The sequence below is a fragment of the Rhamphochromis sp. 'chilingali' genome, assembly GCF_963969265.1.
Source record: "Rhamphochromis sp. 'chilingali' genome assembly, chromosome: 19".
In the NCBI taxonomy this organism is placed as follows: domain Eukaryota; kingdom Metazoa; phylum Chordata; class Actinopteri; order Cichliformes; family Cichlidae; genus Rhamphochromis; species Rhamphochromis sp. 'chilingali'.
This window is the reverse complement of record NC_137946.1, coordinates 22166076-22179446: the sequence shown is the minus strand read 5'-3', so window position 1 is coordinate 22179446 and position 13371 is coordinate 22166076. Positions and strand designations below refer to the sequence as shown.

At 39.0% G+C, this 13371-nt stretch overlaps 1 protein-coding gene across 1 annotated transcript; it reads right to left on the bottom strand.

The window, feature by feature from the left end:
* Positions 1-776: 776 nt before the first annotated feature.
* zcchc10 (zinc finger, CCHC domain containing 10) lies at positions 777-12844 on the bottom strand. Its single transcript, XM_080866990.1, has 4 exons — positions 12756-12844; positions 5034-5195; positions 4844-4885; positions 777-2957 (listed from the first exon to the last, which is right to left on the bottom strand). The coding sequence occupies exons 1-4, from the start codon at positions 12794-12796 to the stop codon at positions 2714-2716; spliced, it is 489 nt and encodes a 162-aa protein (XP_080723116.1). The 5' UTR covers positions 12797-12844; the 3' UTR covers positions 777-2713.
* Between the last annotated feature and the right edge of the window lie 527 nt (positions 12845-13371).

Genomic DNA, 13371 nt, shown 5'->3' with positions numbered 1-13371 from the left:
AGTTTTGTTTTTTTTTATCGTACCCCTCGGATAGCTCTAAGTAATTCCCATTCGGTGTGAATGCAGCATTTCTGTGACGCGCAAGGTTGACCAGACTTTGACGTTTAGGAAATCACGTTTCATTGTTCCCTGATTGTACCATGGACAGCAGGTTATGACAAACCGTACCCTGCTTTTAATTCATAGCTCATCTAATCTTCAACACACACCCTAGTTATCTAGATTTAGCTGCCCGCGTCTATGATTAATAAGTAAATACGTTTTAAATAGTAATATGATTCATTTTTAATCTTTCAAACAATGACTTACTTTGTGATGTCTTACTCTGCCTCCAACTTCACACCTTTAGTGGATGTGCAATAATATGTCTGACTTTACAGGTGCCTATACGCAGCAAAAACTGACATTACATTGGTTAAAAGGCTCAAAGCAGCTTTTGGGTGTCCTGTAACCTTATTGACTGTCTGTGTTGGATGCTAAACTCTATGTTTATATTTTAATTACTACAAAAACAATAATTTTACAAGATTTTATATTATCTTTGAAGACAACAGCACTTCCCACTAATACTGCCTGACATGGACATAGAATGAAAAGAAGGAAGTGGATCTGTTTTCAGTTCTAAGGTTTCAGGCATCAGGACATAATGTAAAATAACATCTGGTCCTTAGTAGGTCTTAAAATAAGGTAAATGCAACCTCAGTTAAACTTGAAAACGTGACATATTACACTGTTATTATTTATTCATCAAAAATTGAGTCAAAAAACCAAAACGTGTGAGAAACTAAGTACACCCTGCTTCATCTCAGACTCTAAAGGCCTTGGTTAGCATGTTAAATGTTAAAGCTCATGAGAGTACAGTTACAAAAAGATTGAACAAGTATGTCTTGTTTGGAAGGGTTGCCGGAGAAAGCTTCTTCTCTCTTACAAGAACAGGCCAGCACAGCTTAAGTTTGCAAAGTTGCATCTAAACAAACCACAAGAGCAAACTCCTTAAACATATCAGTACACAGTGAAGATGTTTGGCCATAATACGCACTGTAAACTTAGAACTGAACTAGCATATCAACACCTCACACCAACTGTGAAGCATGGTGGTGGAGGTTTGATGATTTGAGGTATTTTTGCAACCACCGGACTTGGAAACTTTGCAGTCATTGAGTAAAAGGTGAAGCCATGTGACTGTCAGCTAAAGCTTGGCTGAAATTGAGTTGTGCAAGAGGACATTGACAGCAAAGCATTAAATCTGCAACACAATAACTGGGAAAAAAAAGAAAGAATCGAGGTGTTGCAATGGCCGAGTCAAAGCGCAGACCTCATCCTGATGAAATGCTGTAGCAGGAAAGTTGAGCATAAACAAACGCAATGCAACGGCAACCCTCAATGAAATTAAACAACACTGTAAAAAAAAGAAAGGAAAAAAGAGTGGGCCAAAATTCCTCCACAACATAAGCAACTGTCAGTCATACAGAAATTGATTACTTCAACTTATTCTTGCTAAAGGCGGTTTTACAAGCTACTGAATCATAGGGTATACTTGGTTTTCCCACACACTGCTTCTGTAGTTTGGCTAAGGTTAAAAATGATTTACTATGTCATGTGTCGTTCATATGAGGTTGTGTTGAATAATTTTAAGACCTGCTGACACAAGATGGGTTTTTCTTTGTTATGTGCCGATTAAGGTTATTATAGCTAGCTAAAAATTAAAACTAAACACTTTTATTAAAAAATAAAATAAAGCATATTCAGAAAACACCCTAAGTTTAAAAAACAATTGTTACAACTTGCCTGATGAGGCATTGATGGATGTGTTTATTAAGACTCTAGATGTCGTCAAGACCGAGTCAGCTTTGTTTTTACTGCAATCCTTGGTTTTCCTGAAACTGACATATCCCCTCCCTATATTGATAATAAAAAGACTAAAATGATAAACTGAAAAAAACTAAACTGAAGAAAGAAAATCCTCTCTGAAAACTAACGCCAACTAAACGTAAAAACAAAGTGAAAATGAAATGAAATAGAAAATGCAAAACTACAATAACCTGTATTTCACATGACTATATGCTGATTTAAAAAATATTTTATTTGTAAACTTGTGAACAAAAAGACTGTTTATTTGACATTTTATTCCTAAATCCATATATCTAAAATCATATAATGCGTTTTTCTTTTTTTTTAGCAAAATAAAATATTTTACAATAGCAAATTCAAAAAGGTTTAAAAAAAAAACAAAAAAAAAACACTAGCTTTACAGTGAGACAAGCAAATCCAATTCCCGAGCAACAAGAGTTTTGTGTGCGTAACTAATTTTATTCAGACTAAAACAACTGTTATATAATCTTTTATTGTTGTATCATGTCTTTTCAGTTCTAGATATGCTGCTGTTTTATAAAGATTTTGAACTGTACAGATTAAGTTTCACTAAAAATATACTAAAGTACAAAATCACAAGATTTCATTTGATTAATCACATTCGTTGCTTTGGATATTTAAAGTTTGTATCCTTAGTAGACCTAAAAATTGAAGAAAATATCCCACTAGTAGAAGTAACACTGGAATTGCCTTATTTCTCTCTTTTGTGACATCGTGTCTCCTCTCCTTAGTCCATATCCACTCAGTTGTTGTTGTTGTTTTTTTAATAAGGAGGAAAAAAAAAAAAAAAAAATCAGGAAAAGAAAAATAACAACAAGAAATCCTGCTGATTCCACAATGTTTATTTCTTCTTTTTCTTCTTCTTAGGAGGTCCTTGATCCGAATCGCTGCTGCTTCCTGAGTCTGAGCTGTCTGAGGACGAAGATGAGGAGGACGAAGAAGAGGATGAGGAGGAGGAAGAGCTGTCATCGTCGCTGTCACTGCTGCTGTCATCTGAAGAGGAGCTGGAGGAATCGCTGCTGTCTGACGATGAGTCACTGGAGGAGCCGCCTGAGCCGCTGCTGCTGTCGCTCGAGTCTTTAGCCCTGAGAACAAGTGGAGGAAAATCTGAATATCCAACGCTGAACACCAGAGGTTTGGTTATTAAGGTCTCAGGCTGTACCTGTTACAGTCCCTAAGGTGCATCTCACTTGCTGTAATACTCTGTTTACAAACACTGGAACTCAGAGGACACAACGTCAACTACAAGTGCTGATTTTGCATACCTGGAACATTACCTGCACACCAATTTGTTTTCTCACACGCGAATTCTAGGAAAATGTGGGTTGGGACATTATCCAGAGTTGCCCTTTCACACGTGTCGCGTGATGAGATAATACATGCAAGCTGCATTTTTTCCACGATGGGGAAATTGGTGCAGCTGGGTGTCACGCAGACTTCGCGGCTACACACGTGACAACGATTTTACGGTTTTCCTTTTGGATGCTGAACAGACCAGAAAAGTCGCACGATGAGCTCTCTGATAATAAGGCCTTTATCTGCCTCTTTTATGAGCAGGGAGTGACAGTGTTATAATTCTCAACAGCTACTTTCATATATCCCTGTTATGTCTGGTACTGATGGGATTTGATGGCATTCTCCCCTCCGACCCTCAAACAAACAAGCAAGACTAAGAAAGTCACAACACTTGGGACAGCAGAACTTTGAGAGGTTTTTCAAGTCGACTCTGGCTTAAAATGCATTCAAGTGACACTTTTTTTTTTTTTAAAACCACACACATTCTGCTTTTACACCCATTGAATAATTGCTGTGTCAGGCACCCTTACCACCAGGGGACAAACTCTTGAGTCAATCTTCAGTTAAATAGACCCAAACGGGCGCTCTTACTGCTCTCAAAAAGAAGAAGGTTAATTTATTTGGGAAAGATAAAGAGTCCTCAGCTGAAAGGAGTGCTGTGGCTGTTTTATGGCTGTCGCAGTAAGAAACGCAAAGGTGTCAAGGAGGAAAAGACAAAAAAACCCCCAACAAAACAAAAAACAACAGGTTTTGGTGTAACTGCTTCAGTTTCACAGTCCTGTTTTTGCACATGCTGGGAGAACAAAACAGAGACATTGTGACTTGTTATTAGTAACAACTGTGCTTTTGCTGTGATCACAGCTCAGACTACAACAATGGTGTTTCTAACACATCGCTGTGATGAGACCAGAATCTACCATTAAAAAAATTAAATAAAAGTTTTAATGCATTTTCAACGGATAAACAAAGTGTTTAAGATTACCACAGATGACATTTAGAACAGTTAGGTTGATGGATTAGACATTATGGCTATGAGACAAAACACTGCAATCTTTAAGAGATTTGAAAAGGTTGCAAATGTAGTGATGTGCAGTCACCAAGAGCTTCCACAAGAGGGAGCTGTTTAGGGACGTTTCACTCACTTAAAACAGACTGGTTTTAATTAAAGCTTCAAAACAGGGAAGCAGCTCCGAAACACATACTCAGGGATGCCAGCACCTTCCTGGAATCCCTCGCTGAGCAAATTTTCCCCCGGAAATTAATCAGTCTAAAACTTGTTGAATTGCAAAACCGTAATCTAACCATTCTTCTCTGCTATGAATGTTACCCAGTATCATTTTGTGTAATAAGTTATTTTTTTAGGAATGTAATACATGAACTGTGCAACTCCACAGGCCAGTGTTGGAAAGCAGGACTTATTCTTGTAACGTAAGTCCAACCTCAACTCCGATGTCCATGAATGTGAGCCTGCAAGGCCCATTGGCATATTCTTAAAGCTCGCAAAGATGCACTGAAATCACGTTCCACTACTTTGCTACACAATTTATTCACAGACATCATGGAGGTACCAAAAAAAAAAAAAAGAATAAAATAAATAATAATTGTGCAACCCTACTTTATAGCAGGTCTGATAACTACATCATATCAGTTGTGACAGTTGGTCCACCTTACTTACTTCTTTTTCACTTTCTTCTCACTGGAGCCTTCTGTGCCTGGTCTGTAGAGACCAATATTTAAAACAAAAAAAAGATTTTTAATGAACATCATTAGTGATTAGAAAAAAGAAAATCTGATGCACAAATATCTATATTAACACAGAGGTATTGTTGTACATAAAATTGCTTAATCTGATCAAGACACCTTACCCAGCTATGCTGAGGGGTTTGTTTTCATTTTCCTTGAGTTTCTTTTTCAGCTCAGTCGTTCTTGATGGCCTGTGCACATATTTCCTCTTCCCGGTGCATTCGTAGGTCCAGTGTCCCATCTCCAAACACTTCTGGCAGCGCACATGTTGTTTGTTTGCCTCCCTGTATGTAACAACAAAGGCTAATATGAATGTAAATAGACATGGCTGCGGGTACACCTCTTTGCTGTCACATACAGTTGTGGTAAGAAGTTTACATCCACTCATCGTAGGTGTCAATGTCATGGTAAGTTTGGACTTTCAATTACTTTCTTGGATTCTTTTTTCCCCCACAAAGTGTCAAATGTATGCATACATACTTAAATATATACATACACTCCCTTAAATATAGGGATGGGTACTGGTATCCGGTGCCATTATGGCACGGTTCTGACATAAACGGTAGTAACCAGACCGAAAAGCAGCGCACATTTCGGTGCTTTTTTTTCCTGAGATGTCATACACTTTGGATTATAGCCAATCATTTTACCTTTCCAAGGATAGTAGGCGGGCCCATGTACGTACGTTCTTTTATAGCAGAGCTACAGATTACAAATGCCCAAGGCGAAGCGGTCAAAGTCTGGCTGTACTTCACAGCAAAAGACGCAAACTCAGCAGCCTGCAGCAAGTGCTTTAAGGTGATACTGTGCAAAGGAGGCAACTCCTCGAATCTGAGACGACCCCTCCTAACTACAGTTTTATCAGTGAGGTCAGGGCGAGCAGGAGAGGAGGAGGGGTTGCTGTCTTATTTAATGAATCATTTCAATGTAAGCAGCTATCTCCTGGAAGTTTTCAGTCTTTTGAATATGTGGCTTTACAGCTGAAGGCCCCATCCAAAGTTGTGTTTCTTAATGTTTACAGGCCTCCCAAATACTGCACAGACTTTTTTAATGACCTCAGTGAACTGCTGTCTGTGATCTGTGTTGATTTTGACTGTGTAATTATTGCTGGGGATTTTAACATTCATGTGGACAACCCTCAGGACAAAGGGACTAAAGACCTGAGTAACACTCTGGGCAACTTTGGGCTGACTCAGCATGTAACAGAGGCCACACATAATAGAGGACACACTCTTGACCTACTGATCTCCAAAGGCCTGAGCATTTCAAAGGTTACTGTGTCTGATGTGGGCCTGTCTGATCATTACTGTGTTTTCTTTGAAAGTAAAATCTCAGCCCACACAAATATATCAACAACAGTGATCACAAAACGGTGTATAACTGAACACAGTAGTGCAATTTTTAACCAGGTCTTCCCATTAACACCTGACCTGCCCAGAGGGTCAGTCAATGAGCTCGTCAATAGCTTCAATGCTAACATGTTAAATGTAATGGACACTATTGCTCCCATTAAGGTGAAGGTTATCTCTGGAAGGAAAAAGTCTCCATGGAGAAACTCCACACTGGTGAAAAATGAAAAAAGAGAGTGTAGGAAAGCTGAGCGCAGATGGAGAAAAACAAACCTCCAGGTTCATTATGACATTTATAAAGAGAAACTTCACAATTATAATTTACAACTGAGGAATGCAAGGAGGTCCTACTTCTCTGACATCATCACTAAAAACAGCCATAATGCTCGGGTCTTATTTTCTACAGTTGACAGGCTAACAAACCCTCCTGTGTCAGTGGCAGCTGAACTTCATTCGACCATGGCCTGCAATGACTTTGCCAAATTCTTCACTGAAAGAATCCAAAAAATTAGACAAGCAATTGGTACATCAACAGCAGATCCAGGATATGTACTGTGTCCACCAAAAAACTGTTTAAACACCATGAAACAGTTTCAACCTATTAACAGCAAAGACCTGGAGGACATCTTAGGTCAACTGAACTCCTCCTCCTGCTGTTTAGATGTCCTGCCAACAAGTTTTTTCAAAAAGGTCTCAAAGACTTTAGAGTCAGACCTGTTACAGATCGTCAACTTTTCTTTATTATCAGGTGTGTTTCCAGAATCACTAAAAACTGCTGTAATCAAACCTATACTGAAAAAGGACAATCTTGACAAGACACAAATGAACAACTACAGGCCGATCTCAAATCTCCCGTTTTTAAGTAAGATCATTGAAAAAGCAGTTTCTCAACAGCTCAGTTACTTCTTAAAACAGAATAATTGCTACGATGCCTTCCAGTCAGGTTTTAGACAGAACCACAGCACTGAAACCGCTCTGACCAAAGTGTTTAATGACATATGTCTGAATACAGACAGTGGAAAAATGTCAGTCTTAGTTTTACTGGATCTCAGTGCAGCATTTGATACAGTTGACCACAACATATTACTCAAACGACTGGAGAACTGGACAGGTCTTTCAGGAACTGTACTAAACTGGTTCAAAACATACGTAGAAAACAGGAAATACTTTGTATCAATAGGTAACTTCACATCTGAGCAGACAAGTATCACATGTGGAGTTCCCCAAGGTTCCATCTTGGGACCCCTTCTGTTTAACATCTACATGCTCCCACTGGCACAGATTATAAACAACAACAAAATAAACTATCACAGCTATGCAGATGACACACAAATATATATCACAATGTCACCAGGAGACCGAGGCCCTGTACAGGCTCTTGGTAAATGCATTGAGGAAATCAATGACTGGTTGTGCCACAATTTTCTCCAGCTAAACAAAAACAAAACTGAGGTAATAGTCTTTGGCGCCAAAGAAAAACGATTACAGGTCACCAGAGAACTTCAATCTATACATCTAAAAACCACAAACCAGGCGAGAAATTTGGGTGTAGTGATGGATGCAGACCTAAACTTAGAAAAACACATTAAGACAATAACAAAGTCAGCTTACTATCACCTCAAGAATATATCAAGGATAAAAGATCTGATGTCTCAACAGGACCTGGAAAAACTAGTCCATGCATTCATCTTTAGTAGGCTTGATTACTGTAACAGCATCTTTACAGGTCTACCTAAAAAAATCAGTCAGACAACTACAGCTCATTCAGAACTCTGCTGCTCGAGTCCTCACTAAGACCAAAAAAGTGGACCACATCAGTCCAGCTCTGAGGTCCTTACACTGGCTGCCTGTCCGTCAGAGGATAGACTTTAAAGTTCTGATGCTGGCCTATAAAGCTCTGAATGGTTTAGGACCAAAATACATCAATGACCTCCTGACCCAGTATGAACCATCCAGATCCCTCAGGTCATCTGGATCCGGTCTTTTATCAGTTCCCAGAGTCAGAACCAGACACGGAGAAGCTGCATTCAGCTTTTATGCTCCTTATATCTGGAACAAACTTCCAGAAAGCCTCAGATCAGCTGAAACACTCAGTTTATTTAAATCCAGGTTGAAGACTCACCTGTTCTCAGCTGCATTTGAATAAAGCACCAAATCCACACTTTAAGCTTAAATTTCAAAACTTACATTTAACTACTGATTTTATCTACTGTTCTGATTTTATCTGTTTTGATTTTATATACTGTTGTTTGTTTGTTAATTAGTTAGTTTATTTGCTTGTTTTAATCAATTTTAAATCATGCTTTTTATTTGTTCTTGTTTCTAATGTCTCTGTAAAGCACTTTGAATCACCTTGTTGTTGAATTGTGCTATACAAATAAACTTGCCTTGCCTTGATGAAACACCTGGCGACGCATAGCGTTTTTGTTTTTTTTAAACCTGGAGTTAGCAACATCTCCCAAGAACCCAAAGGGGAGACTCCTGGCCCCTAGCCCTGCCAGTGTAGCAGAAATGACGATGGCAGCATCAGCAGTTCTTCTCTGGGCGAGTAGCTTAATGTTGTTCGTGTGTAATTTACGTTAAGTACGCTAACAACGTTATTATATTAATGCATGCAAGGTGAACTAGCAAACACCGTCGTAGTTACAAGGTTTTTGGACAAAGTTTGTGTTAGGGCTGCTCAATTAATCGAATTTTAATCACGATTACGATCTGGGCTTTCAACGATCATTAAAAATGACTGAGCCGATTATTAGCCCCTCCCTCATGCTTTACTCTCGCGCTGCTCCATGTGGCAAATCAAGCGCACTGCTCTGCATTTCGAACACGCGTCACAACAATTAAGAGGACCCGAGGGAAGCTCGGAAAGCTAAGCAGAAGTTATTTGGAGAGGAGAGTGACTGCCGTTGGTTGAAAAGAGAGGTAAAAAAAAAAACTTAAGTGGTGTGGAAACATTATGGCTTCGCGGAGTCAGACGTGGATCAAGTAGACACAGTGTGTAAACTTTGCTATGGTGTCGTAACTGCACCACAGAGCAACACTGCCAAGTTCACATTTTTCATTTATTTCTTATATTGCAAACATTTGCACTGTTATCAGTATTTGCACACTATTTTATATTATTTTTTAAAGTCATTATTCAATACATTGTTATTGTTAAACCTTTAAAGCCGGTCAGAGCAGCATGCTCGTTTTGTATAACTATTTTTAAATCCCTGTAGAACCTGAACGCTAAGCTAGCACAATAAATTTTTTTTCCATATGAAACCAGAGGAGTTACATCTTATGCCATCAGCTTGTCCTAGGTCACGGTTTCCTTCCACATATAGCTTTGCAAAAATAGCATAAAAAGAGCTTGCAGGAACAAAAACATAATATTCCAGAAACACGCTTTGCCGATCCGATCATGAACTTCCCACATTGAACAAGACGTCAACGCGAACTATCGCAAGTGACGTTTTTGCGGAAAATGTAGTTTTTTACTTGTAGGCCTTAGAACTCGAATTGCACTGCTGGAAATAGTTTATTTTGATGCACATGCACATTCTTTGCAAATTTGCATCATAGGATTGTTTTTTTGTTTTTCCTGCAGTATATAAAAATTGCTGTATCTCCAAAAATAAAACTATGAAGACACTCAAAATAAATTTCCTGTTGTTGTAAACTATTTTTTGCAACTTTTTTGTATTTAAAGTTTTGAGGGATAAACCTCTTAAATTTCTCCAAGTAGAAATATATGTAAAAACAAAAACGATTTTCAATTTTTTTGTAGTTTATTGCACTTTTTTGCAATTAATGTAGTTACTATGGACTTAATGCATACACATTTTTAAAATATGGGCTATAACAGTTGTATTGATGTATAGCAACTTGAAATGCTCCCACAAATGGCACTACAGCATGTAAAAAAATAATATAAGCTCTGGCGGACGAAATAAATATCGTCAAATAATCGTGATCTCAATTTCAGTGAAAATAATCGTGATTATCATTTTTGCCATAATCGAGCAGCCCTAGTTTGTGTTCTCCATTCTTTAATCACCGGTTCGAGCACCGTTTAAGCACAGGCACCGTTTCAAAAGTACCGATTTGGCACCGGTATTGGATAAAATCTAAACGATACCTATCCCTACTTAAATATTTTAAAAAGTGGCATTGAAGGTTTCACAGTGTCTTTTAACATGAAAGGCCAAGGCCTATTAACTTCTCATTAGTGATCATGACTGACTGCAAGTGGTAGTTTCTCTTTGCCAGCATAAAAAGGATTTGGCTTACAGCACTCACTAGATTGAACTGTTAAAGCCCAAGGAACTTACTGAAGATCTACAGTAAAAAGGAGAATTCCAGTTTTACACAAACTGGGAAGTTGTATTGGAGGAATTTTATTCAAATGTGTCACCCAGGAACAACTGCGGAACCGCCAGCGCTTGATCCCGATGATGAACTGGAAACTGTTGGAACATCAGCATCACTGTCCACAGTGAAGCTAGTTTTACATTGACATAGACTGAGAGGGTCAAGGGCTGATCAAGCGAGAAGCCCCTGCTCCAAAATCAACACTTTCAAACTCAACTGAAATATGCTGCATCCCACATGGACAAGTGAAATGCCTTCTTGAGAAAGGTTTTATGGTCTAACGAGACAAAAAATTGGTGCTATTTGGCCACAACCACAAGATGTATGTTTGGAGGAGTGAAGGTGAGGCTTTTAAACCTAAGAATAAGCATGGTGGTGGTAGCATCCTGCTCTCTGGCTGTTTTGGTGCAAGTGCTACCTGTACATTGCACAAAGGGGATGGAATAATGAAAGAGGAGGACTACTTCCAAATTCTTCAACTTCCCCTCAAATCAAGAACTAAACATTTGGAAGTTGGACACAATTAGATGTTCCAAGTGGACAATGATCCTGAGCAAACATCAAAACTGTTTTTTTTTGTTTGTTTTTCTTTTTAAAATAGGGGGGGGGGGGGGCAAACTTCTGGAAAGACCTTCCCAAGGCCCTGACCACAACCCTATTGAAAATTAAAAACCAGGTTAGTGCTAAGAAACCAACCAATTTAAATAAACTCTTACAAGTCTGCCAAGTAAAGTGCTCAAATATCCAGCCAAAAATCTGACAGTAGTTTATTGATGGCTGCCAAATGTCTGGTTGAGGTGCAACTTGCTAAAGGACATTTAACCAAATATTAGTGGAGGTGTATGCAGTATTTAAGCCTGTATATATACACTTTTGATGCTATGTGGATTAGAGAAAATCCAAAATAAATTGAAACTTGTTCTTGCCTTCTTTTAACATCACTGGATGCAGGGTGGCTGTAGCTCAGGTGGCAGAGCAGGTCAGCCACTAATCAGAAGGTCGGTGGTTCGATCCCAGGCTGCCTCCTGACTGCATGCCAAATATCCTTGGGCAAGATACTAACCCCGTGTTTGCCTACTGGTGGTGGTCAGAGGGCCCGGTGGCGCCTGTGTCCGGCAGCCTCGCCTCTGTCAGTGCGCCCCAGGACAGCTGTGGCTACAATGTAGCTTGCCATCGCCAGTGTGTGTGAATGGGTGAATGACTGAATGTAGTGTGAAGCGCTTTGGGGTCCTTAGGGACTAGAAAAGCGCTATACAAATGCAGGCCATTTTACCATTTTTTTTTTTTACCATCATTAAAGATGTACACTGTACAGTAATCCCACCCTAGAGAAAGAACAGATCAAATAAATCATTAAAAGCCCAAAATTACCATGACCCCTTTGGACCACAACTGTAAATGTTAATAAACAAAAGTACAGCTTTGTAGTTGCTGAAGAAGTTGGAAGTTTTAACTTCATTAGTGCTTTAAAGGTGCTTTTTCTACAGTGAGTAAATATGCAGCGTATATGAAGATGGGCCGACCTCTTATTCCTATACGAATTCAAATGCTCATTAAAGAAAAACAGTAATGAAAAGGAGCACCACCCTGCAGTTCTCCTTGCTCAAGAAGAGATGAAATCATTTTCACGTATCAGAATAAGTTCAGGTGCAAACTTGAGACCAGTGATAAATGGCTGGAAAAAAATAAATAAATAAAAATAAATAAATAAAATAAAAAAGACGAGCACCAGCGGGACATTGCTGTGTTGCCTGTGTTACAATTCAATGCAAAAATATTTTCAACATTTCCTCACAGACACTAAAATACGGCAAAAATCCGCCTGACTTTTATAAACAAGTGAGCGCAGAAACGTGACAGACACCCGACATTTTATTTGTCGTTCTTGAAACAGATAGTGTGACAAAAGTGGCATTCACGGCGTCAACCAGCCTTGAACAGACACCCTCTACAAGAATAAATAAGCTAATAATGATGTGGAGCACAGAGAGGCGCGCTGGAGCTGCGTTCACTGTTCACCGGCCCCTGAGTCTGACACGGAGCTCGAGCAGCTGAACCTCGCTGCTGTTCAACAGCCTGTAGTACTCACGAATATACAAAACCCACAGCGCTACAGTCAATTAACAATATTATACTCACGCTTGCCTCCTGGCTATTAATCTATGCATGGGAGTCGCCATGTTGCAGGTTACTTTTTCTTCTTTGTTGGCGTTAAATAAGCGCGTATTTCCGGCCCAATCAACTCCGTTATCGCCTCCTATGGGTAAGGAAGGTCTACTGCATGTATTTGTAATCATTAACATTTAATTCACAGCAGCCCTGACGTTTTGTGTGTGTTTTTTTAAATAATACTATGCAAAAGTCTTGAGCAACTCCTCATTTTTCTTGATATTTTGCTTATAAGGAACAGGATATTATTCTAAGTGTTCTTGAGCAATGGTTCTGCAGGCTTCCTGAATTCTGTCAAAGTTTTCCTTTGGACATTCGCTGTTATTTTCCCTCCGTTTCAGTCCAGTCTGTGTATGTAACACTTAACTCTGACCTATGAATCATTCAAACATACAAAAGCCATCTAAGTGATAAATGAGTATGGTGGCAATACAGATCAGACAATTAAAGACACAATTTCAAATTGTATGTCGTTAAATTGTAATCGACAACTACAAAAAAGCTCTCTTCGGCAGATGAGAAGTATCTCAAAGTCATCCTTAAGAAACAGGACAAAATCCAGTAAAGACCTGACTCTTAATCCATC

Bases quoted from the DNA above. Each gene is read 5' to 3' on its own strand.
- zcchc10 (XM_080866990.1), bottom strand. From the start codon at position 12,796: ATGGCGACTCCCATGCATAGATTAATAGCCAGGAGGCAAGC. The intron at 5,196-12,755 runs GTGAGTATAATA...TGTTACATACAG, and splicing joins TTAATAGCCAGGAGGCAAGC to GGAGGCAAACAAACAACATG. The intron at 4,886-5,033 runs GTAAGGTGTCTT...TGGTCTCTACAG, and splicing joins AAACCCCTCAGCATAGCTGG to ACCAGGCACAGAAGGCTCCA.